Below are 25,215 nucleotides of genomic sequence, written 5' to 3' on the forward strand. Positions count from 1 at the left end.
TCTGAGGAACCTCCAGACTGATTTCCAGAATGGTTGTACCAGTCTGCAATCCCACCAACAATGGAGGAGTGTTCCTCTTTCTCCACATCCTCGCCAGCATTTGTTTGTCACCTGAGTTTTTGATCTTAGCCATTCTCACTGGTGTGAGGTGAAATCTCAGGGTTGTTTTGATTTGCATTTCCCTTATGACTAAAGATGTTGAACATTTCTTTAGGTGTTTCTCAGCCATTCGGCATTCCTCAGCTGTGAATTCTTTGTTTAGTTCTGAATCTCATTTTTTAATGGGGTTATTTGTCTCCCTGCGGTCTAACTTCTTGAGTTCTTTGTATATTTTGGATATAAGCCCTCTATCTGTTGTAGGATTGGTAAAGATCTTAGGCATCATTTTTAACCTTACAAAGCACTCTTGTGAAAATGACCTCTGGAATTCTAGAGTTTTTTATTGCTTAGAAGCCTTTCATATACTATATATTGCACTATTTAGAAATTGCCAGAATGGTTAATTCCATAAGCAAGATTAACAAAAATATAAAATCAGTGGGCTTCTGACAGTGATGATGTCCTAGATATTAGTCATATATTCAATGTACCCACTTTCGTGGCTGTAATGTTAGCCCAGGAACCCAGGATATCTGAGTCACTAATTTCAGTTGCCCATGGTTCTTCTACCCACTTGCTGTAGTTTCTTTTACGTTTTTAAAAATTAAACTCATTTATTTATTTCATATACACATATGGAATGTGTGGGGGGGGGGCTGCCTGTGTGTACTTGCAGGTATCTGTTCTTTCCTTCCAACACTGGATCAAGCCCTGAACCTCTTCCTTCCAGCACCCTGCCTTCACCCTGTTTCTACTGGAGTAGATTCTGGCAAGCACATTAGATAGGATCCCTGTTTTCTGCACTCCTGAGCCTATGTATCCATAGTTTGTCAACGAATCTTAGCACAGCTTGACATTGATAATCAATTACTTCAACCCTCTTTTATTAAAAGATGTGTGTGTGTGTGTGTGTGTGATATGTGTGTTTGCATGTTCATGTTTTTGTGTGTGCAGGTGTGAACAACATGTGTGTGAAGCTTAGAGGTCAGTCTGTGCTGGTCCTCTTCCGCCTCATTTAAAACTGGGTTTCTGTTGTTTGTACTGGGTGTGCTCAGCTAGCCACCAGGCAGACTTCCACCTCATCTCTGCCTCCCGCATCACTATAGGAGTGCTAGAATGATCAACAGTGCTGCTGTGCTTGGCTTTACATGGGTGTTTAGGGTTAGAACCCAGATCCTCACTTGAACTGCAAGTGCTTTTCCCAACACCCATTTCCCCTATCCACAATCCTCTTCAAAGCTATCACAGATGCTTTTACTCCCTGCCATCTACGAGGTGCATTTCCCCCTCGTGTTACAGTATCTACGTTCTCTCTTTTCCTGTTCTGTACGTGAAAGCCTTGCTCGCAAGCCATTTTTGGTGCAGGAGACTTGGTGATTCAAAACGTGAAAAACACACAAAAAAAATCAGACACACAAAGGGCTCGAAGTCACTTAGGCTGTAGAGAAAAGGCAGGCAGGGGAAGGTCCTGAGTTCTTGGGCAGGAGGAGGTTTCAAAAGTCAGCTAGTTTTCCAGAAGCCTAAAGCCAAATGCAGCCCAGCACTCTCAGAGAAGAGCTGCTAGCTACCCTTTCTTAAAAATTTCCAGAGAAGTGAACTCCCCCGAGGATCGGCTCCAGCTGATTTGCTGTTGTATTTGGGTTTCTTTATCATAGCTGCTCCTGGTAATTACACAGCAGCTTTCATGGGAAGAGCCTTTAAATAGAGCTGGTAATGTCTCTCCAAGGTAGGTAAACACAGTGTCATTATCCCCATTTAACAGACCAAAGACTAGAGGAAGGGGTGTGGGCCTCTTTGCCAGCTTTTTGGGTGGCTTGGGTTTCTCCATCTCATCCGGGCATTCCCCTGGGGTTTTCTCCCAGTGCTCTCCTGTGACTCTGAGGTGACTGTGTGGTCTTAGCTTCTCACCATGAGTCTAGCCGTACCGTGGCTGGGGAGCATTGGTCCCATGCAAGATATAAACTTCATAAGAAGGAAGTATATGAGTTGGTCAATCCCATCATCGTGACAACTCGGGCTGAGAAAACTGCCAACTACACTCAAAAGCAAAAACACATGCAGTCCATGGAAGGTGTTCAGCGAGTGCTGCTAAGTGATTGGAGATCCGCTGTGATAAAATTTAAGAATGAATGGCACAATTCGACGTCACTCGTACAGTGAGAGTCAGAAACACATTGGATTATTTATATCACTGGTTTCTGACCTGTTGTAGGATCCAGTAAGGGGAGGGGGTCCAAAGAGCAAACGATAGAGAGAAATCAGGGTGCTTTGTGGAAGGAAGAGTGTGTGAAATATCACATGAAGACCTTCATGTGTGTGTGTGTGTGTGTGTGTGTGTGTGTGTTGGCTGGGAACACAGGACTCTGGTTCCTCACTGTTTCAGTAGGCAGGCATTAGCTTTGGACATGTTTTTGATGGGCAGTCTCTCCAAAGAGAACAACAGGTCTATGGAGGACTGAAGCCTGAGGGGACCTCCAATAGCCTTTCTTGTTTTTAAGTTGACTATCTCAGTAGAAAACTAAGTCATATTGACTGATTCCCAAATCCAATCCGACCTTCATAATGTACTGCCCTAAACTGTTCCTGATTTTATTCTCACTGGAGCAGGGTCAAACAATTGCTATTGTTATGACCGTGCCCTTTGGCTGCTGTTGTTGTTGTCATCGCTGTTGTCGTTGCTCTTGCTGTTGTTCTTGTTGTTCGTTAGTTTTGCTTTGCTTTTGTTGTTTTTCTTCAGCAATTGCCCTATTCTTTATATTGGGGTGTTGGTGAGATTTTGGTGAGGGCATTTTGATATTTTTTGATATTCAAAAACATAGCCCATGTTAGCCTAAAACTCATCATTTAGACAGAAGTAGCCTTAAAATTATGATCCTCCTCCCTCCAGCTCCTTGGTGCTGGAATGACAGACATGTGTAGCCCTAAAATGTTACTTGGTTACTTTGGTTCGGTTTTGTCTCACAGAATAGGAGCTACCCACGACTGTGTAAGGCTTTAGCTATCAGCATCATTTGGGACACATGTACTAGATGTAAGAGATATTTATGTCACACACGACACACACACACATATGAACAACTCTAAATACTTATTATCTATGTGTATACACACATACTATATATATATATATGTATATTTTCACTTAAACAATGCTTTAAAACAGTTCTCCTAGCCTACCTTGGTGCTTCCAGTGCATGTTAGAAATGCTAGAGACTGTCTAAGGTAGGGGCTCCTAATCTCTTGTGTAACGATCTAGAGTAGGACCCAATATCATTTTCTTCTTGTTGCTTGTTCGTTTTTATATAAACATATTTCCCTGGGTGATAGTGCTTTGTAGCCAGTACTATGAAGTATGGTTTTGAGCAGCTGTGTTTAAAAGATCATGGGCTTTGTGGCAGTGTTTTCTTTTTAATACTTGCTAAACCTTAGCAATACACAATCTGTTATTTCTAATACTTTCTCACACACCACCTGGAATTATCCCACCTCTTACCAGCAGCAGCTAGAAGCCAGAGCTGAGGATGGATTTGCCTGTCTGATCCCCTGGCCTCCATAACCCTACTGCTGGGATTATGGTTTGCACTATCACACGAAATTTTCTGCAGTGCTGGGGACTGAACCCAGAGCTATGCACCCACGAAACAAGCACTCTGCACACTGAGCCACAACTTTTGCTCTTGGTTTGTTTTTTGAGATAGGAGCTCATAATAGAGTTTAGCCTCACATTCTGATCTGGCCTCAGCTCCCTGAGAGCTGGGATTACAGGTGTGCCTGGCTCAACAATAGCTTTGTATATTACCTGTGTGGTTGACCACTCGTGTGTGTGTGTGTGTGTGTATGTGTGTATGTGCATGTGTGTGTGTGTTTGTGTGTGTGTCTGTACATGTGCGTGTGTGTGTGTGTCACCAAGTCTGCATACCAGCTGATGACAACTGAGGCAGATAGGGCAGGGAAGAGTTAATGTGTTCATCTGAGTCTGTGAAGTGTAGTCCCTGCTCCTGTCTTAAATCATAATCCTCGAGGTCAGGGCAGATCCATCTGAATACCCCATTCTTGCTGCAACTTCCAGCAAACTGCTTTCTTACACGTTTCTACCCTCCTCCTCCCTTTCCCAGAAAAAAGCAACCTTTGGTTCATCTTTACATTTTATTATTTATGGATTGATTTATTTTTAAGTGTGTGTGTGTGTGTGTGTATGTGTGTGTGTGTATGTGTGTGTGCGTACATGTATGCATGTGTGAGCTTCTGACTGTGGAGCCTGAAAGACAACCTTGAGTGTCACCCTCAGAACGATGGTTCACCTTCCTAGAGACAGGGTTTCTCATTGGCTTAAAGCTCACCAATTAAGCTAATTTCCTGGCCAGCGAGCCCCAGGGATCCTCCTGTCTCTCCCTCTCCAGAGCTACATTACAAGTGTGCCACCAACTCTGGTCCTCATGTTTGTAAGGCAAGCTTTTACCAACCCAAGCACACTCTTCAACCTTTTGTGAACCGGAAACAGTTGAACATCATTTCCTTTGCTTGCTTAACTGTATATCCTTAATTCCAGTATCTAGTGCTTGGCACCTCTCTTCTGAAGAGCGTCAGTTGTAACAGAAATAACATCTCATTAATCCTCCCGCATCCCTAGGAGGAAGCTGCGTGGCAAATATTAGCTCTCAGCCTAACCCTCCCATTTACAAGGCGGGGTCTCACCACTCACTGAGCTATTCAGTGCCCGTGCAAGAAGAGAAAGAAAGGTCTTATCCTTGTATCCTGGAGACAAGGAGGCTCTATACAGCTTCCCAAAAAGCCCTTTAGGCTCCGTGTAGCCTATAGAGCAATGCACTCCCAAGTAATGTTGAATTTAATGATTAGACTACGTGCCCTTCCCAAGAACAAGTCTCACTGCTGAGCTTTCTCTCTTGCTCTCTGTCTCCTGTCTGGCTGGATTTCAGAAGAAACATGGATGCCTTCCTGAGCTAAAGAACGCTTGCGAAAGCTACGGAAAGACACGAGATCATGGAATAATGAAGAAAAGTCAAGTTAGATTTTAGCATACCCCACTAACATGGTATCTCGCAGAGTCTGAGTCAAAACAAATGTTTTTTAACAAAATGATATGCTAAAGAAAGAAAGTTCGTTGTTCAAAAGACCTTAAAGGAACAGTGGTCTCGTGCCCCACTGTGTGATCTGGAGCCCGGTTTCCTCCATTACTGTAACTTCGGAGAGAGATTCCTCGTGGGGAAACTCTGAAGCTGGCTCGGAGGCACTGGAGCCAGCCTCCTGCCAAGCAGGCTCTTTCCAGTTGGAGAGTCACTGCAGGAGTGGCCATGCAGGGAGACAACAAGAAAAGTTAGTTAGTAACTGGCTATGTGACTCCAGACGTTCCCTGGAATATTCATGGCAAGGCCGAGGTGTCTGTTTACAAGAAAAGGAGTCGGACAGTAGTCAGAAGAGACCCAGGGTGTGTCTGTAGGATGGGGAGGTGATTCTGTGAAAGCATCCTAGGGCTAAAGTAAAGGAAGCCGATGTTCTTATTTGAGGAAGATCTGTCACCTGGGAGTGAGGGGAGCGCAGGTGGGTGTGCTGCAGAGACAATGAGCTGTGGCCTGTGGGATCCAGCTTAGCGACACCCTGCTGCTGCGAGTGAAATAGGAATCTCTTATCTTCCTCCTCTCTTCCCTTCTCTCCCTATAGGGAGCCGGTTCTGTAGGTTCTTTGCTGCTTCAACAACCCAAGAAGGGTGGGGTAGTGGTGCCACAGAGAACCGTAGCTGGAAGACAATGGGGTCTAGGAGATCTTCCCAGGGCCCTCTGAGGGACATTCACAAGGGCCTCTGAAATCCAGCCGCTCAGTCAGTCCACTCCAGCCATCAGATCTCTGACTCTTGAAACAAATTATTCTGACGAAGTTTACTGCACACCCTAAAACTGAGTTGTGGACCCTCTGCTGTGAGGTTTGAATTATTCCCCAAATGCCTGAGGGTAGCAGGTACCCAAATTTCATCAAGAGGCAGTGAATTCCCTAAGGACTAATAATTTCAAAATGTTCCCTCGGAAATATTCCCCCTTTGCGCATGTTAATAAGCCAGAAATACAAAATTCCAACAGATTTTCCTCATACTTTTCAATGAATTACTATTGTTACTTTTTTCTATCTTCTACAGATAGATGGAAAATAGAAACAGAATATTATTTCAGCCCTGTCGTTTTTCAGTGCAATTCAAAGTCTAGGAGACTTTGTGGGAATTCTTGGTGACGTAGGCTACTTTCTCTTCTGTTTCCTACTATGTCTTATTTTTGATGTTTGCGATAAATTGAATTGTGTTACCTCCAAAGTCAAACAGACACCTAAGTCTTAAACCTTCATGTGACTCACATGTCTATGTACCTTTAAGGAAGCAACCAGGTTAAATAACTCCTACAGGGGAAACTCTAATCGAAAAGGACTGGTTTTTGGTAAGAAGAGAAAGAGACAGGAGATGACATAAAACACAGAGGAAAGAACATATACACAGCATGGAGGAGACCTTCCATTTAGGGAGAGGGGCACGCCTAAAAGTAGCCCTGGTATACTTGGCCTTAAGCATGCAACTTCCAGTCACCCAATCTATAATCCTAAGTTATCACAGACCAAATGGGTCAATACAAGCCTCCCCGGCAGAACTGTTACATACACAAAGGGCTGACAAGGACCGGTGAATGATTTTCATGTTCAGTTTTGGGAACAGCCATGAGAGAAAGGCCATCCTGATGAGACGGGTATGGCTGCTCTTGAGTTCACAAATGATCACTCCTCCACCTTATGGCCCGTGTTATGCCACCTACACTGTGTAGGGAGGGCCTAGACTGTGCGAAGACACCGTCCTTAGTACTTCTTTGGAGGAGAGGAAAGCTTTTGTGGTGGAGTCTAGGAATATAAAATTATGCATTTCTTTGAGCTTTCAGAAATTTTAAATGATTCTCATACTCTGACTGTGGCTGAAATTTCCTTGAAAACAAACAAACAAACAAACAAAAAGTCAAAGCACTCTCTAGGAAGATTCTTTCTATAATATTCTAGTAGATTCTTTGCAGGACACTGTTGTTTTCTGGAGCTTGGACTATAGTTTGGTGCACAGATGCAAGGCTCCAGGGCTCTTCTTAAAATTCTTCTCTCATATTCTACACCTTGACCACAGTTACCCTCCCTCCACTCCTTCCAGAACCACTTTCCTGCACTGACCTCTTCCCCAGACCCACTGTTCCTTCGTTTCCCTTCAGAAAAGAGCAGGCCTCCCTCAGATATTGACTGGATCCAGCATAACATGTTACACTAAGACTAGGCCCGAACCCACATATCAAGGCTTGATTAGACAATTTAGTACAAGGAAAAGGGTCCTAAAAGCATGTGTATGAGTCAGGTGCATCCCAACTCTCATTGTTAGGAGTCCTACAAAAATACCAAGCAGGCAACTGTAACATGTATACGGAGGACCTAGAGCAGGCCCATGCAGGCTCTGTGATTGCCTCTTCAGTCTCTGTCAGCTATGGCAGGCTCTTTTCTGCAGAGGGGATGTCCCCTTCCTAGGGATCTAGTCTTGTTAACTTACCTGCTACCACCTACAGTTGCTGCTCTCTAGTTCTGGAACTTCTTTGAATGCATTAAAAGTGGCACGTATATATTTTAGTTTTGTAGTACCTTCTCTCTCCCTGCCTCTTGCTTCAGTCTGAGAAGGCTGGAGTGGCCATTAAGGTCTTTTATGATTCTAAGGGTTCTAGGTGGAATTGGGAAACCTCTCTATGACTTCTGTCGAGGGTAGATGGTACCCACTACAGACTGAACAAACAACTAATCCAGCCCTTCAAAACAACCACCAACCCATAGCAATAACAAACCCTGACTGAATATACAGGTCATTTGCTTCCTCAGCAAACATAGATAATGCATTTTAAAAACTGTCGTGTCATTTACTTTTAATTAATACCCTATTCCCTTGAACGTCTAGATAAAAAAATTCTGTTTAAATCGTAAGCCCCCAACATTGCAAACTCAGAAGTATGACAGAAGCCTACAGTATTGTTGTTTGTTTGTTTTGGAGATAGGGGTCTCATACATCCCAAACTGACCTTGAATGTGTTATCTTTGTAAGTAATAGAGGATGACCTTGAACTTCTGCTATTTCTACCTCTACTTTCCAAGTTCTGGGATTGTAGATGTGTGGAACCATGTCTGGTTTATGTGGTGCTGGGTGGCCAAACCCATGCATGAGAGGCTGCCATTTTAAAAGCAGGCTGGCTTTTATCTTTGACTGCTGAGACTGTGATGGCTCAAAAGAGTCTCTCCAGGATGAGAAGAACTAATGTCAAAATAAAGCAAGACAAAGCCCAGGACTCTCTGAGTTTAACAGGGATGCAGTGGTTTTTCTGTGTCAGCACAGAAGAGCGGGGAAGAGGGCTACTCTTGCTACCTCAGGCACAGTGGTTAGAGTCTGTGGCTATGTGCGGACACTGCACAGCAAATGATTTTGGAGGTCTAACACTAATATTTTTGGACAGAGCAATTTCTAAATTATCATGAGCAAATAATTTTGTTTTCTGTTAAAAGCTGAAAGGACAGGCGTCGTTCTGTATTAAAGAGACAAATAATAAGCCCTTCCCCCCAAAATGTCCAAACTATTTGGCTAGGCATTTCTCAGAACAAATATGTGATCGATAAGCAGATAAAAGCCAGTCAGGAAATGCAAGCCGCAGTGACACAGCATTTCCTGCTCAGAAGGGGAGCCATAACAAAAGACGATGTAAGTATGAGAAAGCTGGAACCCCACACACTGCTGCTCACAGGCACGATGGTACGCAGTCCCTCCAAAGGCTCTCCTTGTGTTAGGCTAGCTGAGATGCTCTATGAGAGAGCAGCAAACTTACTCATGGGCACTAAAACATGGGCCCAGGGCCTGGAGAGATAGCATAATGGTTTAGAACTCGTGCTTCTCTTTCAGAGGCTTTAGGCTTTAGGCTGCCTCCACATGGCAGCTCAAAGGAGTCTGCTAGCTCCATTTCCACGGGACCCAATGCATCTTCTGACCACACAGTTCCTCAGGCATACACACATACAGAGATAAACATTAAAAGCAAGACCAAAACCCCAACAATGTAGGTGTGTAAATAATTATACATGGGAGCCTATAGCAGTGTAATTCATAAAAGCAAAAAGCAGAAAAGTGCAACTGTCCATCAACTAGCCTAAAGATAAAACCTGGCATATTCATGCAACAGATTACTGCTCAGCTATAAAGAGAACACATAAAAGGAAAAACTTTAGCATTACAAGTACACAGGGAAACAAAGAATCGAAACTATGTATGTTATAATGTGGATGTGTTATAGCACGTAGAAGAAGCCAATCAAAGAGGATTATGTATTTTCCTACTTTTCCTATCTGAAGTCAGAACTGGCAAATCTATGAGAACAAATGTTAGGTTGCTTGTTACCCACTAAGTATTCCCAGCCAGGTTTTATAAGGGACGTTTGTGCAGTATTTGAATACTCGCATTGCTGTGAGTGGGGGAGAAGGAGCCGCTGAGGGAGGAGGATCCAATAGATAGGAAGGGGTGATAAAATGTCCTGTTGTGGTGATGTCTTCACAATTCTAATACAGCACATAAACCTTATACTTCGGATGGGTCAGATGTGCAATGGGTACATTACAACTTAATAAACCTGTTATGTATGAAGCTACCATGGTTTGTCCAGCTTTTCTGATGGCTGATGTAGACCAAGAGGACAGAAGTGACTTGAGGATGAAGCAGAGCACTGCCAGTCACTCAGAAATGGATAAAAGGAGCATAGTATAAACCAAGAGGCAGCAGGTAAAATAGGCAGGGTTCTTTCTGCGCAGGCATCCTGTTACCAGACAGTGACAGGACTGAAGCTATGGGTTCTGTCCTAGATAGGTTATGTGTCCTCCCTAGAAGAAGCACAGATAAATTTGTAAAATGCTCTCTTGAGCTATTTCTGTCAGACTTCCTGGCCAGGTTTCATAGGCCAAGATGCATCTGTTGTGCATTTAGCACCCAAACATTCAAAATCGAAACAAGGTGGATAGTGTTATGTGTGTTACGTAGGTGGGGAATCTGAAAATAGGTTAAGTAAATTACCCAAGGTAGAAACAGCTTATAAAAGACTGAGGTGGGATTTGAACCCATGTCTGTCTGACTTTTAGGTTGCATAAAGTATGCAGCAAAGCCGTTTTGGGTTATTTACATTATAAACTTGACCATTCACGTGTCTCTTCTCTGATGTCCCTCTGCTTCGCCCTTTTGTCATTTTGGAAAGGATGCTTGTGAACGCCTTAAGAGATGGAGATTACAGAAACGGCCACTGACAGTGATGGTACAGTTGCTATAGTAACCAATCCACCAAATTGGTCTGTGCTACTAGGCACACACTTCTGCCTCTGCAGTACTCCCGTGCTGACTAGGACGCTTCCCGGCCCCAGCAAACCCCTGTAAAAGCACAGGAAGTAGAACAAGCTGATGGTCAGCTGTGTGTGTGCAGCATGAAAGTGTTCTTTCCAAAGTTTGCCCTCCAGACTCCCTTATTTTTCCCCTGTCTTAGAATCCTTCCATTTTACACAGTGGTACTTGGTGTTAAGGGATGTCAAACATCAGGGCTAGACTGCATTCTGTTGCTTTGTTCTAAGTGGGATTTTTATAAATAAGACAATTTTCTTTTGGACAACGAATTGACCCAATAATTCCCCAACACCGTGTTAGACTAAGAATGGACCACCACCTCATTTCCAACACATAAACAAAACAAAACATTCATGTACTTTTCTTGAAACCCCACAGAAGTCGCTGTTCAGAAAATCAGAAGCTAATAAAGAAAACTAGTTATGGGCACAGACAGACACATGCGAACATCCTCCAGTTCACATTGCTCTACAGCGATTCTGTGTTTTCAAGGACTCCTTTTTGGATGCTGATGCTTTCTCTCTTCCTCCCCCTCTCCGTTTCACTGGCCTTGCCTGTCTTCAGAGGCACCTGAAGAGACATAAGGCAGGGAAGTGAAACCGACTGTAATTCTTCAGTTCACTTCTCTGCAGCCTCCAGTGAGCCAGGCTCCATACGGTGGCCCAGATGAGCTCTGAGAAGTTCAGAGTCCTTGCACAAGTGCAGTTTACCAGCCCTGCTCACAGGCACTCTGGGAGGAGAGGAGCCGGATGGACATGTGGATGTGGGGGAGGAGGGATTCTGGAGTTGACACGTAGGAGACTAAGGAAGATCACTCCTCCCTATGAACCTGAAATTCTGGTGTCTTAGAGGCCAGCATTCCCCTCTGGTGGATTACAAACAGCTGCCGAAAGCCACTAGGAATTCTAGTTCTCCTGTCAGCCGATGCCCTTGGTTTCACCTTTAGATCCCTTCTTCTCTGTCTGCTGATCTTAACATTTTATGCTGAAGATGAAATTACAAATATCTCCCAGTGTCTTCTTGATAAGTAATGTGTATTCAGGAAAATTTGGGTTCACTGTGGCTTTAAAAACTAATTATAAATACATTTTAGTAGTGTTTTGTGTATAATCTTTTCCCTTCCTTTCCATCTTTCTTTCCCTCTCCCCCTCCTTTTTTTTTCTTTTTTTACATCTTTTGTTGCGCTGCTTATTTTTATTAACTCAGTCGGTCTAAACCAGAACTCTGGGAAATCAAACTACAGTACGAGCCCATTTTACTGATGCAGGGCTCTGCTGAAGAAAGGCAGCGACAGTCATTTAGGTCTATGACTTCAAAGGCAACAGCATTTGCACGATCGTTTTGCCTACTTTCACAGCCCAATTAAAAAATAAGCAGATTTTCCACTGTAGAATGCTCCTCTGTGGTGGGACTTCCTACGCAGGGGCTGCAACTTTCTCTGTGATGAGACAGTCTCTACCGCAGCCTCTAGACAAGAATTCTTTTTTGGTTCCTGGAAGATGCCTAACTCTTTTCTTCCTGGGGGCTTTGCACATGTTCCCTTGCCTTGGCCTCACCCAGTTGCATACCCTGGCTTTCCCCAGACCTATTACCTTGTTACCTTGAATAGCTCATTATCCAAGGCTCGTCTTTAAAGCATCTTTGGCATCTTTGGATAGCTAGATAAGGTCAAGACCCTCTATTCCATGATGTTCTCAAAAGAAGGTATTTGCTGTGTGCTAATCTAGTACTAGTTTCACTAACTTTGGGTTCCCCCACCCCCTACTTCCTTCTCTTATTTCTTTTAACTGTAAGCTGCCAAAATTCAGGAATGTGTCCTTCTTGTCCAGCTCTGTATCTCAGAGTTCAGCCTGGAGTTGGGCCCCTGCACATGTCCACTGCAAATGTGGAGCTATTCCACAGCACATTGTTTTGTTAGTGACAGACTGCAGTGTCTCACCCAAATTTCTCTTTGTGGGTGTGATCTACTCATGCATGGAGATTTAGAGAAGCCACCCAAGGTAGTGAATGTCACCTTGCTTTTCAGCTCAAAGGATGCTGGGAATCGAAACAGTTTTGCATAGAATGCAATTGTATTTTCATCTTCTATATTTGACAAAGCAATCTGTCACCTTTGATCTCTGACACTTCCAAAATGACTGCATTATGAAACACAAGAATAAAGGTTTGCTTTTATTTTAATGATACCTTAGTCACTTAGTCTTTTAATGACATAACATCTAGTAGACAACTATAATTATTGAACTGAATCAAATTGTAGGGCTTAAGATAGCGTGGCAGATTTCTTTGTAAACATTATATTTGTGTTGTTGCTGTTTTAAGAAGTAACAACTATTTGCTTTGCAATGGATTCTGTTGATAACTTTATGGTATGTAAGTGTGAGGGGTTGCAAATGCTTCTTGAGTTGTCTTTACCTGCCCACCAGCAAACCCTTAATTTCTAGAGTTTCCTCACCCATCTTCCCGTATTATTGGTTCTCATGTTTTCCTTGTTTGAATAGTCTGTCACTTAATAACTTCTCTGCTTTCCTGTATTTTGCTGTATTTTTCTTGCTATTTCTTATTTTTTTTCACCTTTTCCTGTGATTTCTCTCCCTCTATCCCCCACTGTCAGCTTTCTACCATGCCTAGCATTTTCCTTCTAACACTACAAACTGTTCTAACTCATTTCCATTCATATTATTTGTGAACAGATAAAACCTTCTGATATTTACAGCAAAAACCTCCATATTCTGTATATCGTATATAGTGAAACTAACAGTTCTTCCCCTTACTTATTTTATATCAAAATATGACTGCTTTCTTTTTTATTAAAGATATTATCACTAGTAATTTAAGTCCCATGAAGTATCTTGGAAGTCAATGCGAAGGATGTAGGAAATAAATGTGTTTCCTGAAACTCTAGAATGACAGACAGCATAAACAGTTGTGCCAAAAACAGTTAATAAATTGATTTTCTTGAAACAAAATATTTTCTTGAAACAAAATTTTCTTGAAAACAAAATATAAAAAGGTATTAAGAGGGTATCCCAAAGAGGGCATCTTGCTTCACATTATAAAAGTATGTGAGAATTTTTATAGTTGTGCCTTATTGTACCTCCTGTTCACAGCTCCTTGAAATATCATTCATATGAATAGAATTCTGTTGTCCCCTTGAACAAAACTGATACTTTAGACCACACAGTCCTGAGAAAGTGATTTTTGGTTCACACTTGAGCTGTGTAGTTTTGTTGTATTTTTGTAATTATTTTTCATAGACTGAAAGTTTTCATATGTGTCTAAAATGTGTTTGTTTTTACTTTCTTAGCATTCTGTAAGCTCCCATACTCTCAGGACTAATAGTTAAAACGTGGTAGACCAGTAGGCTGGAATTCTGGCTTTCTAGTTTAGCTTCTTGTTTTTCTCTTGATTGGATAGCTGTAAGGGTTAAAAGGTTGCAAAACTTCAGTCACTGATGTGGTGTGGTGAAGCCAAAGTGCAAAAGGCATAAATTAGATTAGCATTTGATTTTAGCCGTGGCTACAATACATATCCACCATGACTGGATATTCTGTCCACACTGAATATTCAAAATAAATACTGTTCAAATGATTGACAGATCACACTTCACATTCCCAGTATCTCAAAAGATTGAAAGAATTCTCTAAATGTGAACACTAGAAGTAATAAATGAAGCTCCCAGGGGATGTTCAATTAGTGGTAGTTACTATAAACAACATGTATATGGAGAGGAGAGACAGACAGACATACAGAAAGAGACAGAGAGACAGAGACAGAGATATAGACAGACAGACAGACAAAGAACTGGAGGGAAGGAACAAGGGTCCACTTTTTGCAGGCTCTGGATCTCATGTGCTTGAAAAAGTTGAGTACAGCATTTATTCTTTTTTTTTTTTTTTGGATTGATCATATTATAGTTGTCTAGGATTGCTAATAAGTTCTTAAGTCTTACCATGGAAATGTGAAATTCTAACCTGACCTGGTAGAATTAGTTATGAAAATTCTAAATGGAAGGCAGAGGACTAAAGGGAAGTTTTTCCATTACAATAAGGTCATTTGTTTTTCTGGTTTCCTTTTGTTTCATATGGTAAGACAGGGTTGAACTATGTAGTCCTCCTTAGCCTTGCATTCTACTCTCAGACTGGTCTAGAACTTGCAGCAATCTTCCTGCTTCAGCCTCTGGAATGTGAAGATCTTAGAAGTCTGTTGCCATGTCTGGTTACTTTTGTGCTTTGTTCACTAATACAATAAGGTTGACAAACCATGGCCCAATGAGAAAAGTGAGCCCACTTCCTAGTTTTGCGCAATTCCAAAACTGGTTTGCATGCTTTTAAGTGGTAGAAAATAATGATGTGAAAATTACCTGGAGGTTCATTATCTGCAAAGGCAGCTTCACTAGAGCATTCCTGTGCTTACTCACGGATACACTATATACTCTGTTTGGCTGGGAAAGCAAGATTGTTGCAGTGGAGAGCTTAGGACCCGTAGCTAACCACTATTGTCTGGCTTTTTATACAAAAAGAGTTGCTGACTACAGGAACAATACTTCTCTTTGAGTGTGTGTCTGTGTGTGTGTATGTGTGTGTTCTATGCATGTGTACATATTTGTATGTTTGTGCCAACATGTATGCATGTGCGCTCACACATACACATGCACGGGTCAGATGCCAATCCAGGTTTTTCCTCAGATGTCTTTTACTTTTTAAGGACAGGCTCTCTAGCTGAACTTGGAGCTCACTGGTTCAGCAAGCCTGGCCTAGCAGGAATCTCCAGGGTTATACTGTCTGTCTTTGACTTTTACGTGGGTGCTGGGGGTCAAACTCAGATACTCATGCTTGTGCTGCAAGCTACCTCCCCAAACCCCCCCCCCCAAAGTCAGGTAAATTGATGTTTAACCCATTCCAAAAGGAAAACTTTAAGTCTACATGTGAGTCCAACATCAGTCACAGAATAGCGGCCTAAGGCAGAGGTGATCATAACAGGAAGTACCTAGTGTATCTAAGAGGACAGACTCGGGTACCACACTGCTTGACCTCACCGTGCAAGCCTGACCACCAGGCTCACCATCTCTGTGCATCAACTACTTCATCTACAAGATCAGGCTAATGATCAGAATAAAATTAACGTTTGTAAAGTGTTTACAACAGCAATTGCTATAAGTAGTTTTCTTTCTTTCCTTCTTTCTTTCTTTCCTTCTTTCTTTCCTTTCTTTCTTTCCTTCTTTCCTTTCTCCCTCCCTTCTTTCCTTCCTTCCCTACCTCCCTCTCTTCCTTATTTCCGTTCTTCCTTACTTTCCTTCCATTCTTTCTTTATAAATGAGGCCTTACTGTATAGGACAAATTGGCTTTAAATTCACCATCCCTCTGCCTCTGCCTCCTAGTGATTACAGACATGAACCATCATACTTAACTAGGGCAACACAATTTTAACCATGTTTTTCTGTTAGGAAATTTCAGATACTTGACAAATTAGCCAAGTAAACGAGTGAATCTCAATATGCTTATACATAAGAAGAAATCCAAGGAGGAAAACAATTGAAAATGTCCATTTTTGTCAGCAAGTCATCTATGTGTAGAGAATACGCCAGCATGTTCTCTAATTGCCATTGAATTGTAGAACTGTTGGCCTCCCATATCTGTGATATGATTTTGTAATCAATGGCCTTGTTTCAGATAATAAACAAATTGTATTCTAAATGGTTGAGTAGCTTCTGATACAGAATCTAACTACTAACAACTTCTAATCTGAGGGCATCAAATTGGCATAAAGGGAAGCAGCAGTTCACGGAATGCAGAGTGGTGTGCTGCACACAGGCTGTCACTCAGCTCTTAGGGAGAGAGTCAGTGAGAGCCACTGGCCTGCAGTACAGCTGGCAGACACTAAGGCCAGGAACTGCACTTCCGTGAGAGCAAATGCTATTGCTTTTCAGCAGTGCAAGACATGCTGGGATTAGATAATTAGGACTCCAAATGTGTAAATAGATTTTAATGTTAACATGTATGATCTTTAAATAGGCAGGGAGAATGTAAGAGCTTCGTGCGGCTGCTTTCTGTCTTTTATGTAATATAACTGCTTGAGGATACACTTCAGTATGTGGCCCTATAAAGGACAAGATGTTAGCTACACCGTTATTTTCATAAATGCTTTCTACACATGTGTTTTCTTTGTATGTTAACAGTAAGTATGGCCTGACCAACACATGAATGACGCGTGACACATCTTTCTTGCCTCCTAATCTTAGTTCCCTTAAACGTCAGTAGCACATCTGTTTAGCTTAGACTGTAGACACTGCAATGAAAATATAGGCGAAAGTTATCTATTCCGGTCTAATTTGATATCATTACTAATTGTGCAATAAAAATTAAAAAAAATACAAAGAAAAACGTTTTGGTTACTTTAGGTAATTTAGACTGAGGGCTTCAGTATTGTAAGGGGACTCGTGGCTAAGTTTATTCTCCACTGGTCCACACATCTTCAGCTAGATATTCTCCAGTGCTAATTGTCTTACATGAAATATTCACACTTTAGAAGACTTTTGTAGTGACTTTCCCAGGAACTTTTCCCAGAGCTTAATTCATACCTATCTTCATCTTGAAATAGATGGCCTCATTTTATAATAAACCTAAAGAAAACAGTCAAGAAGTCTGACTTCAAAACGTTTTATGTGTATATGTTCAGACACTCTTTCAAAAAAAGAAAAGAAAACCTTATAAAAGATGTGTCTTTGGGTGCATAATGTGATATTTTGATATATGTATATAATATGCGAAGATTAAGATAAGCTATCTAATATACTTATTATCATCTTCTTGCCTCTCATTTTCTATGAGAATGTTAAGGTCTCCAATTTAGCAATCTGTTATTATTAACTGTATTCACTATTCCATGCAACAAACCACTAGAACTTATTCCTCTTGTCTAAAATGTCATGTCCTTTGTCAAGTCTTGTCATTTTACATTACTAATTACTTGAAGATGGGGCAGCAAGTATCTTATTTAGTCCATTCAACTAATGCTTACTTCATTAAAACAGACCGTGAGCCTGTGTTCAAATGACATGATCAGAAGAACTGAGTAACTACAGAAAAATATGAATCGATTCTACTGCTTCCCTTGAGACTTCCCCCGCTGCTTATTTTTCCAGATAATACAAATTCAGAATTACTTACTCATCTTTATAGTCATATTTTAAATTAATATATTAAAATCTTTATTTTCTGCAGACACAATATATGTTCTTAAACACATGAATTCTTTCATCTACTGTATTTGGTTGTATTTCGTGTTCATGATGACCAACTGGTCAATTTTAATTCCCTTGTCCCCTCTCTAAATTTGAGGCATATATTCATATTTAGGCTCCTAAAGCCTACAGGTAAAGGAAAAGTCTTAAATAGGATGCCCTTCTGTTCAGTTGTCTTTCCTAACAGTGACATAATCTCAACAACAATCGGGTGACATATCTAACCTCATGTTGACCTCCACGCACAGCTGAGAGAAGCGTTTTTCTAGCACACTGGCTATAACCTGGAGCTCACTTAAGACAGAAGGGTTTTAACTTAGAACATTTTTTTTGTCTACACTCAAGTTAAAATTTTGCATTCTTCTGTGATTTAAAATTATAACAATGTGATCGGTTTCTAAAATTGAAAATGCTACAGTTACTAATGATGAAATGGAGTCGACATTACGTTCCTGAGATCCGCAATAGGTTTGATGTACTATTTTCTTTTCTATATCTTCCTCTTCTAAAGGAAAAATAGTTTCCTCTTACTGCAAAAGTATCAGATCCCTGCAGCAGCCATGACACTTGTAAGCATTCAGTGGTCAGACACCACTACATACCCTTCAAATGATGTGGCCCAGTGAAGCTGGGAGTTATTGTCACGGAGCCAGGCAGCCTGGTATCTTAGCGGCCCACCAGGACAGAGGCAGCAGGCCCCAGCTGGTGTGCTGATTCCAGACTAAGGTAGGATTTCTGACTAACATTTTGCATTTTGAAAGTGAAGTCTCTTGACACTGAATCTTAGGACATACCAACATAGAACAGTGTATCGAGCATTCAGAAATTATTTACTAGATCCAATTTACAAAGCTTGTCTGCCCAAATTACTCATAGGGCAATGAGTTCAATCTTAAAATTAATTATTTCCTTTGGGTTTCTGAATTTATTCTAAATTATATATATTTTTTAAATATAAAAGGCAGTCTCAAAAGCCTAACTGTATAGTCTGAATTCTTGACTGTGTAGGATATGTGCTAAATGAATATAGTTATAAGTTGTCAACAATGATAAAATCTAAGGTAGTGGACAGTCACTCACCAATCCCTCTTAGGCATGGCAATATCTGTCCATCACAGTGAGCTCGTCATTTTGATCTTTAGACATGTGAAAAACACATGGGATAACACATTCTGTTCTGACATGGAATCTTGTGCACACTGTTGATGGACTACTTTGTATTACTCTTTCCGGTACAGACATCTCTTGACACCACAATACACAAACTCATCTCCCATAGCCAGACAGAAAAGTCAACCCACAGCATCTGTTACGAGTTCAAGATTTCTTATCCCCCCTGTTGACTTAAACGTAACAGCAGTGTTGCCCAAACAGCTGTGGATAATGTTAAATGCCTTTAAATGTCTGCTACCTCAAATTGGTAGAAGTAGTATGAAGGAACACACACACACACACACACACACACACACACACACACACACACACACACACCCCTACTCTCAGAGGTTGCCTGGAGTGGTCATCATTCTGTATGGGACTTTGCCTTGGCACATGTTCAAGCCATGTCTTTTTGTCATGCAACCCTTGGAGTTCAGGCTGGCCTCAGTAGCTTGGCATCTGAAACCCAGATGCTTAATCACCAAAGGGAACGGATACCATGTCTCTTCTCAAAAAAAAAAACAAACAAACACAAAACACAAACAAACAAACAAACAAACAAAACCAGAAGGAGCCCTTTGCCAGGGCTCATTTAAAAGGGTTTTGAAGTTGGAGCCAATCAAACAGGATTGTCAGCCTCTGCAGTCTTCTCTGAAGCACTTTACAAAAGCATCATTTTCCTCTCTCCCTTTGGATGTGAAACACTGTTTGCAACACAAACAGATACTTTCTAAATCGTAATGGCAGACAGCATCAACAGTTCCCTTACTTCCTTGTGACTCCTGCTAGACACAAAGCAACTGGAGGTGCAAGACTCTGCTCCCTGTCCTCAACTCCCAGCCGCCAATGTCCTAGACTTCTTGGGGACAGAAGTTTGTAGGCAAGATTCACCCCACCACCCTGAAATAGTTGGTTAGCTTTGTTCTCCTTTAAAGAGTGAAAAGTGTTTTCCACAAGGTAGAAAAGTTTACTTGGCCCCAGGATGCCATCCTTAGAACTAACAATAGCAGTAGACAACACCTTTTGGGAGTTCCAATCTAGAAAGGGAGCAGACCTCAGTCACAGCACAAAAACCAAACAAACAATTAAAAACTGGAGTGCATGACAGACTATGAAGTTCTCTTCTGCTGACACTGTCTGAGAGTTTCTCCTAGCTCAAAGCAGGAACAAGAAAAGTCTGTACCACAGAGTCCATCTCCTGGAACAGGTCCACTTTAAGGGGCGGGCAGAGCGAGATCTGACTGACCAAGGTGCCCAGAGCTACCCTTCTAAACTGCATAGGCCTTTGTGCCCTACCTATCTGTTCAGTTTCAACCTGAGTCTGAAATCTTCAATGTTTCTGGCCCTGAAGATTTGGGAACCCGAGCATTCAAGCGCTCAGGAGTGCTGTTAGGCCAGGTCCCCGTTGCCCCTTCTGACACTCTAAAATCAACTTTGCCCACACCAGCTGAAGTGTCTGAAATGGTTTTTCACGTGCAGGAGCCTCCCGCCCAGCCCGCCCAGTTCTCCCCTCCTCCCTGCCCCCTCCCCTCCCTCCGGCCTCTCCAACTCCCCCCAACCCCATCCCACCCCGCCTTCCTCTTTGTTGTCTCCTACCTGCTGGCCAGGCTCTGCCTGCAGTGCTGCCTGAAGGGCATCAGGTGGTAGTTCATGGCGTCCAGCAGCAGCTTCTGGCAGACCGGGTCGGTGCGCATGAAATCCACCGACTGGACCCGCTCCACCAGCTCCGGGGCGGGGATGAGCGCAAAGCGAAGGCGCTTCATGAGGTCGGGCGCGTACTGCATGCGGGTCTCACGGTCGTGCTCCAGCCACAGCACGGACATCTGGAAAAGTGCCAGCTCCGACTCCACGGGGGGCGGCAGCGAGTCCAGCAGGGCACGCATCTCCTCGAAGTTAAGCAACAGCACATCCTCCACCAGGTACTTGTTGGCCAGCTTCTTGGTCTCCTCCAGGCCGTGCAGTGCGGCGATCTTGCACACCTGCTTGTAGTTCTGCACCGAGATCTGGTCGTTGAGGAACTGAACGCAGAGCTTGGTGACCTGAGGAATGTGCAGGATTTTGCTGACCGACAGCACCTCCTCCACGGTGTCCAGGGACAGGGTCACGTTGGCCGTGTAGAGGTATTCAAGCACTAGGCGCAGCCCGATGGACGAGCAGCCCTGCAGCACTAGGTTGTTGATGGCTCGGGGACTGGTCAGCAGCTTGTCGTCGGGGGAGGAGGAAGGAGTCCCGGGCTCCTCCTGTGGTGGCTGCTGCTGCTGCTGTGAAGGCTGCTGCTGCGGCTGCTGCTGCTGCTGCTGGTCCTTGGGGGCCCCCAGGCCGTCCTGGCCGCCGACCCCTCCCCCGAGAGGGGGGTGGCTGGAGAAGAGTGATCGGAAGTACTGCGAGCAGGAGGCCAGCACGGCCTTGTGGCAGTGGAACTGTTGGCCTTGGGCTGTCAGGGTCACGTCGCAAAATAGCTGCTTCCTCCACAGCAGGTTGAGACCGTGCAGCAGGTTGTCACTGTGGCTGGGGTCGAAGGTGGAGGTCCTGTCCCCGGATCTGGACATGGCGAGCTGACTCTGCGCACCTGGCTTTAAACCCTCCTCCAACCTGGCAGACAGGGGTGGGGGATGGGAGGGGGAGCAGGGAGGTGAAGGGGGGTGGGGTGTGGCCGGGGTGGGGAAGGGTGTGGAGGGGAGAGAGGAACAACAGTCAAGGCCCCGCTTGGCTCCCTCCCTGTGCGCTTAGGATGCGAGCCTAAGAGGGAGGTGTGAAGGCGCCCGGTCCTGAGCGCCTCCTGAAGGGTCCTCGTCTGGGGTCGGGACTCCGGTTCTGCTCCTTGCTACCTCTTACACTCTTCGCCCCTCACTTTCCTAAAAGCACCCAGGCTCCTCTCTTGGCAGCGACGGCGGTGACAGCAGCGGCGGCAAAAGTGGAGGCTGAGGCCGTGACACCTCGTGGGCTCGAGTCCATGCCCAGCTGGATGAACGGAAAGGCCGGGAGTGGGGAGTCAGGGGGTGCCCCCAGAGCTCAGAGGCGACCGACGGCGGCGGTTCCAGGTCAACTGGTGCTGGAAGCTTTGCTTTTTCTTAGTTGGCCCAGTTTGGGGGTGGGGTGGGAAAAGGGGGGGTAGGCGTGCGGGTGAGCGATTCTTAGCTCTCTAAAAGCTGGGGACACCTTCGATTATCCGAGCTGCCCCGAAAAAGTCCTAGGCTCCCCGTCTGAGGGAGGAGATAAAGCCCTTTCTTCTCCCGGGGAAGTGCAGCGGAGCGCGATGGGGACCCGCTCAGTGGACTCGGCAGAGGCGGGAGCTGTCCTTATCAATTCTAGCTCATTTCCCTCACCCCGGCCCTGCCCGCTTCCCCGCTTCGCAAACTGTTGGCTTCCCTCGCCGCCACCCCGTTTTGCTAATTTTCCAGAGACGCCTTTAAACCTGGCCAGAGACTCCTTGCACCCACACTACTCACCCCACCTCGGGCCCCCTTCTCCCTGCACCTTTGCTATTTCAGAGCACGGAAGTTCAGTCATCTAGTTCCCCTTCCAGTGCGGGGCGGCCCCGAGGATGACTGGGGGCCAAGTTGGGGTGCTAGGCTGGATTTAGAGCAGGAGACTAGAGGCCAGGGGGGCTTGGTGTGGACTGCTCTCCCTCCCTCTCGAGCACCGGGAGCAGCCGCTTTACCAGGAGGAACTATGAGAAGTTCAAGTTAGAAGGCAGGTGTTGGGGGAGGGGTGGCGGCCCGGGAATGGGGTGGGGGTGGGGACGCGGTCCAGTGCGGAGGGGTCCCTACTCCGCACCCAGAAGGATCTTGGGTCGACAAGCATCCCTTCGATCCCCGGGGTTCAGCTTCCAGAGGTTCCCCCACTCGAGCACCCCCCCACTCCCCCAGCCCTGGAAGTACTTCTGTAAAAAGTCTGAGCCTCCCGTTTCTAGGTGGTAAGAGGCCGGGGAGGGGGAGGCCAGGTGAAATCCACACAGCGAGTCCTTAATCTGTAATTGCACCTTTCAGGGCCGAACAAGAAGGGACCCTCTTGCCCGCGTCCCGCCCGCGCGCCCGCCGGGACCACCGCCGCCGCCGCCCGGCTCCGAGGGACCCGCCGGACCTGCCCCTTCCGCTGCGGCTCACTCTGCCTTGCCGGGCGCCGCTTCTGGATCGCCGGCTTCTCATTCCTACCAGGCTGGGCTCCTCTCCACTCACTTTCCCATCCTGTTCCAGGTGGACCTAACCTCCCTCCCCCAGCAACAACCCCCTCCCCCAAAGCTCAGGCTTGCCGGGAAACATCTAAGTCCTCACTGGAAGTGGCCCCGGTCATACCTCTCTCTTGCTCTCCCAGCTTCGTTGTCTAGCCACCCCCCCCCCATCTTTTCCTAGTCTTTCCTTCTTGTTCTCCCCCCCCTTGCTTCCACCTCCCATCTGCTTATGTCTTGCAATGGGAGTTTTATTCTTTATAAGCGTTTGCCACACGGCCCCCCCATAGGTACCCCCCCCCCGCATCCACAACAACCCCAAAAGACAAGGAAAATACAGGCAAGGCAAACCCAAGGCCAGAAACTTACCTGCTGTCAGCCAGCTGCAAAGTCAGGGCTCACTTAAGCTCCCCCCAAAATCAATTGTCCTTCCTTTTTAAAGGTTTGCTCTCTCCTTGGGAGGGGAACACACCTTCTGGCTCCCAACTCCAGGCAGTCACTCTGTACAATTTATTTTGTCGTACATCATTTGATCACCATGAATTAGCAACAGCAAGAAAATATAGGAGAGGGAGAAAAGAGAGAAAGAGAGAGGAGAGAGAGGGAGAGAGAGGGAGAGAGAGAGAGGGAGCAGAGCTTTCTGCAAGAGAAGAAGAAGAAAAAATGTACGTGTGACAAATTATGCTACCAAGAAACAACACATCATTATCCTTGGGCCTGGGGCTCAGTGAGTCGTAACGAGAGTAATAGGAAATCCACGGTTGGGGAGAGAAATGGTCGTGCTTGGCCAGTAGAGAGAGACCATACAGGGGGATGGATGCTGGAGAGACTCGCAAAATTATGGCTCAAGGCTATTGTAAAAATTGTCGAGCGTAAATGACTGCGATTTCAAACATCTTTGGAAGAAAGAAGGGGAAAAAGCGAGCCCCCCCTCCCTCCCTCTCCCTCTCTCTCCCTCTCTCTTCTCTTCTCTCTATAAAGAACCGTCAAGTTTTAGTGCGCATTGCTAATTAGTCAATTTCTCTCTGCCTTCACAGGCTGGCGACTTCGCTGCTGAGCTGAAACTGCTAATTTCTGTGACCAGCTTTTTTCTTAGCTGTGATCTGGATGAATGAGTAGCTGTCTCACAGAGATGACAAAAATAAACTCTAATCCCCCCCAAAATTTCCACTACATCTTTCTCATGCATAGATTTATGATCTTCAAGCGCTCTGTGCAATATGCAAACTTTTTTTGTGTCTGTGTATATGCTGTTGTTTGCAGCTTCCACAACATCGGTATGCTGGGTTTTCCCTCCCACCCCCAGCCCCTCAGACTCTCAAATGCAGAAGCTGTCTGATCTCAAAGTATGCTAGGATGCCACTTTAGCCTGTCTTGGTATCTAGGGCGTGGGGCTGGCTTGGAAGATACCAGTCCATGCCTAGGAGGGCTGAGGGCACACTCCAGGGGTGGGGGAAGCACAGTTGGTAAAACAGGACAGTTCCTTGTTTTGTTTTGTTTTGTTTTGTTTTTCTCTCTGTACTATTCAAGCTTTATGGTTTTGTTGGGAAACATATTTTTTCTCTTATTATTTTTGTCTGGCTAAACAACCTTTTTTGAAGTTCTCTGTCAGTCTTTGACACTTAAGAGTACAGAAACCACGGTTTTATTAGAACATTATCAAATTGTCAGATTCGTATTTCAATTAAGAGTCTTTGGTTTGCAGGAGCTAGGATTAACTGTTAGGGGACCCAGCTGCCATTTCACAAATGTAACCTTTCAACTTGGGAGTTCACTTGGTAAATAAGGGCCAGCCCATAGGTCTCGCCCTGTTGACTCTGCTTAGCATTCAGAATGGACCTTAGCCTGATTCTAGAACCTTAAAGAAAGACATGTGCATTTCTAGGACCACGAAGACATGTGCATTTTGGTAGAGGACATGTTCTTCAGACTTACAATGTATAGTACCCTCATTTAGGCTGTCAATGGGAGTTGGAGGTGTCCAAGAACCCCCACTCTCTCATGCACACAGAGGGGGCAGAAATGGAAAAAATATGCCTTCAAATATAATTATAAAACATTGCTAGACATGAATTACATTGAGTTTTGCTTGTCAATAAATATAGAATATGA

The 25,215-nt window shown here is 44.4% G+C and overlaps 2 protein-coding genes across 7 annotated transcripts in view; one reads left to right on the forward strand and one right to left on the reverse strand.

The window, feature by feature from the left end:
• Klhl14 (kelch-like family member 14) overlaps positions 1-23,720 on the reverse strand; it is a 106,509-nt gene extending 82,789 nt beyond the window's left edge. Inside the window, exons 1-2 of one of the 5 annotated variants that reach the window (XM_087593199.1) lie at positions 23,473-23,720; positions 20,532-21,527 (exon numbers count right to left, since the gene is read on the reverse strand). In XM_087593199.1, the coding sequence (XP_087449325.1) occupies positions 20,532-21,484 (953 nt within the window). In that variant the 5' untranslated portion in view covers positions 21,485-21,527; positions 23,473-23,720. 5 annotated transcript variants of the gene reach the window in all.
• Positions 20,564-25,215, forward strand: 4930426D05Rikl (RIKEN cDNA 4930426D05 gene like). 2 transcript variants are annotated; one of them, NM_001409016.1, is made up of 4 exons: positions 20,564-21,055; positions 21,410-21,976; positions 22,925-23,131; positions 24,141-24,330. In NM_001409016.1, the coding sequence occupies exons 2-4, from the start codon at positions 21,889-21,891 to the stop codon at positions 24,158-24,160; spliced, it is 315 nt and encodes a 104-aa protein (NP_001395945.1). In that variant the 5' UTR covers positions 20,564-21,055; positions 21,410-21,888; the 3' UTR covers positions 24,161-24,330. The 2 variants fall into 2 exon arrangements, with proteins under 2 accessions (NP_001395945.1, XP_087448132.1); XM_087592006.1 differs by lacking the exon at positions 20,564-21,055 and having other exon boundaries at positions 21,628-21,984; positions 24,141-25,215.

The sequence above is a fragment of the Rattus norvegicus genome, chromosome 18 (genome assembly GCF_021556685.1).
Source record: "Rattus norvegicus strain SHRSP/BbbUtx chromosome 18, alternate assembly SHRSP_T2T, whole genome shotgun sequence".
In the NCBI taxonomy this organism is placed as follows: Eukaryota; Metazoa; Chordata; class Mammalia; order Rodentia; family Muridae; genus Rattus; species Rattus norvegicus.

What these genes read in the sequence shown, in the direction of transcription:
- 4930426D05Rikl (XM_087592006.1), top strand. Translation starts at nt 21,889, where the DNA reads ATGCCCAGCTGGATGAACGGAAAGGCCGGGAGTGGGGAGTCAGGGGGT. An exon ending in CGGCGGTTCCAGGTCAACTG is followed by an intron (nt 21,985 to 22,924) that starts GTGCTGGAAGCT and finishes TGCACCTTTCAG; the next exon opens with GGCCGAACAAGAAGGGACCC. An exon ending in ACTTTCCCATCCTGTTCCAG is followed by an intron (nt 23,132 to 24,140) that starts GTGGACCTAACC and finishes CTGCCTTCACAG; the next exon opens with GCTGGCGACTTCGCTGCTGA.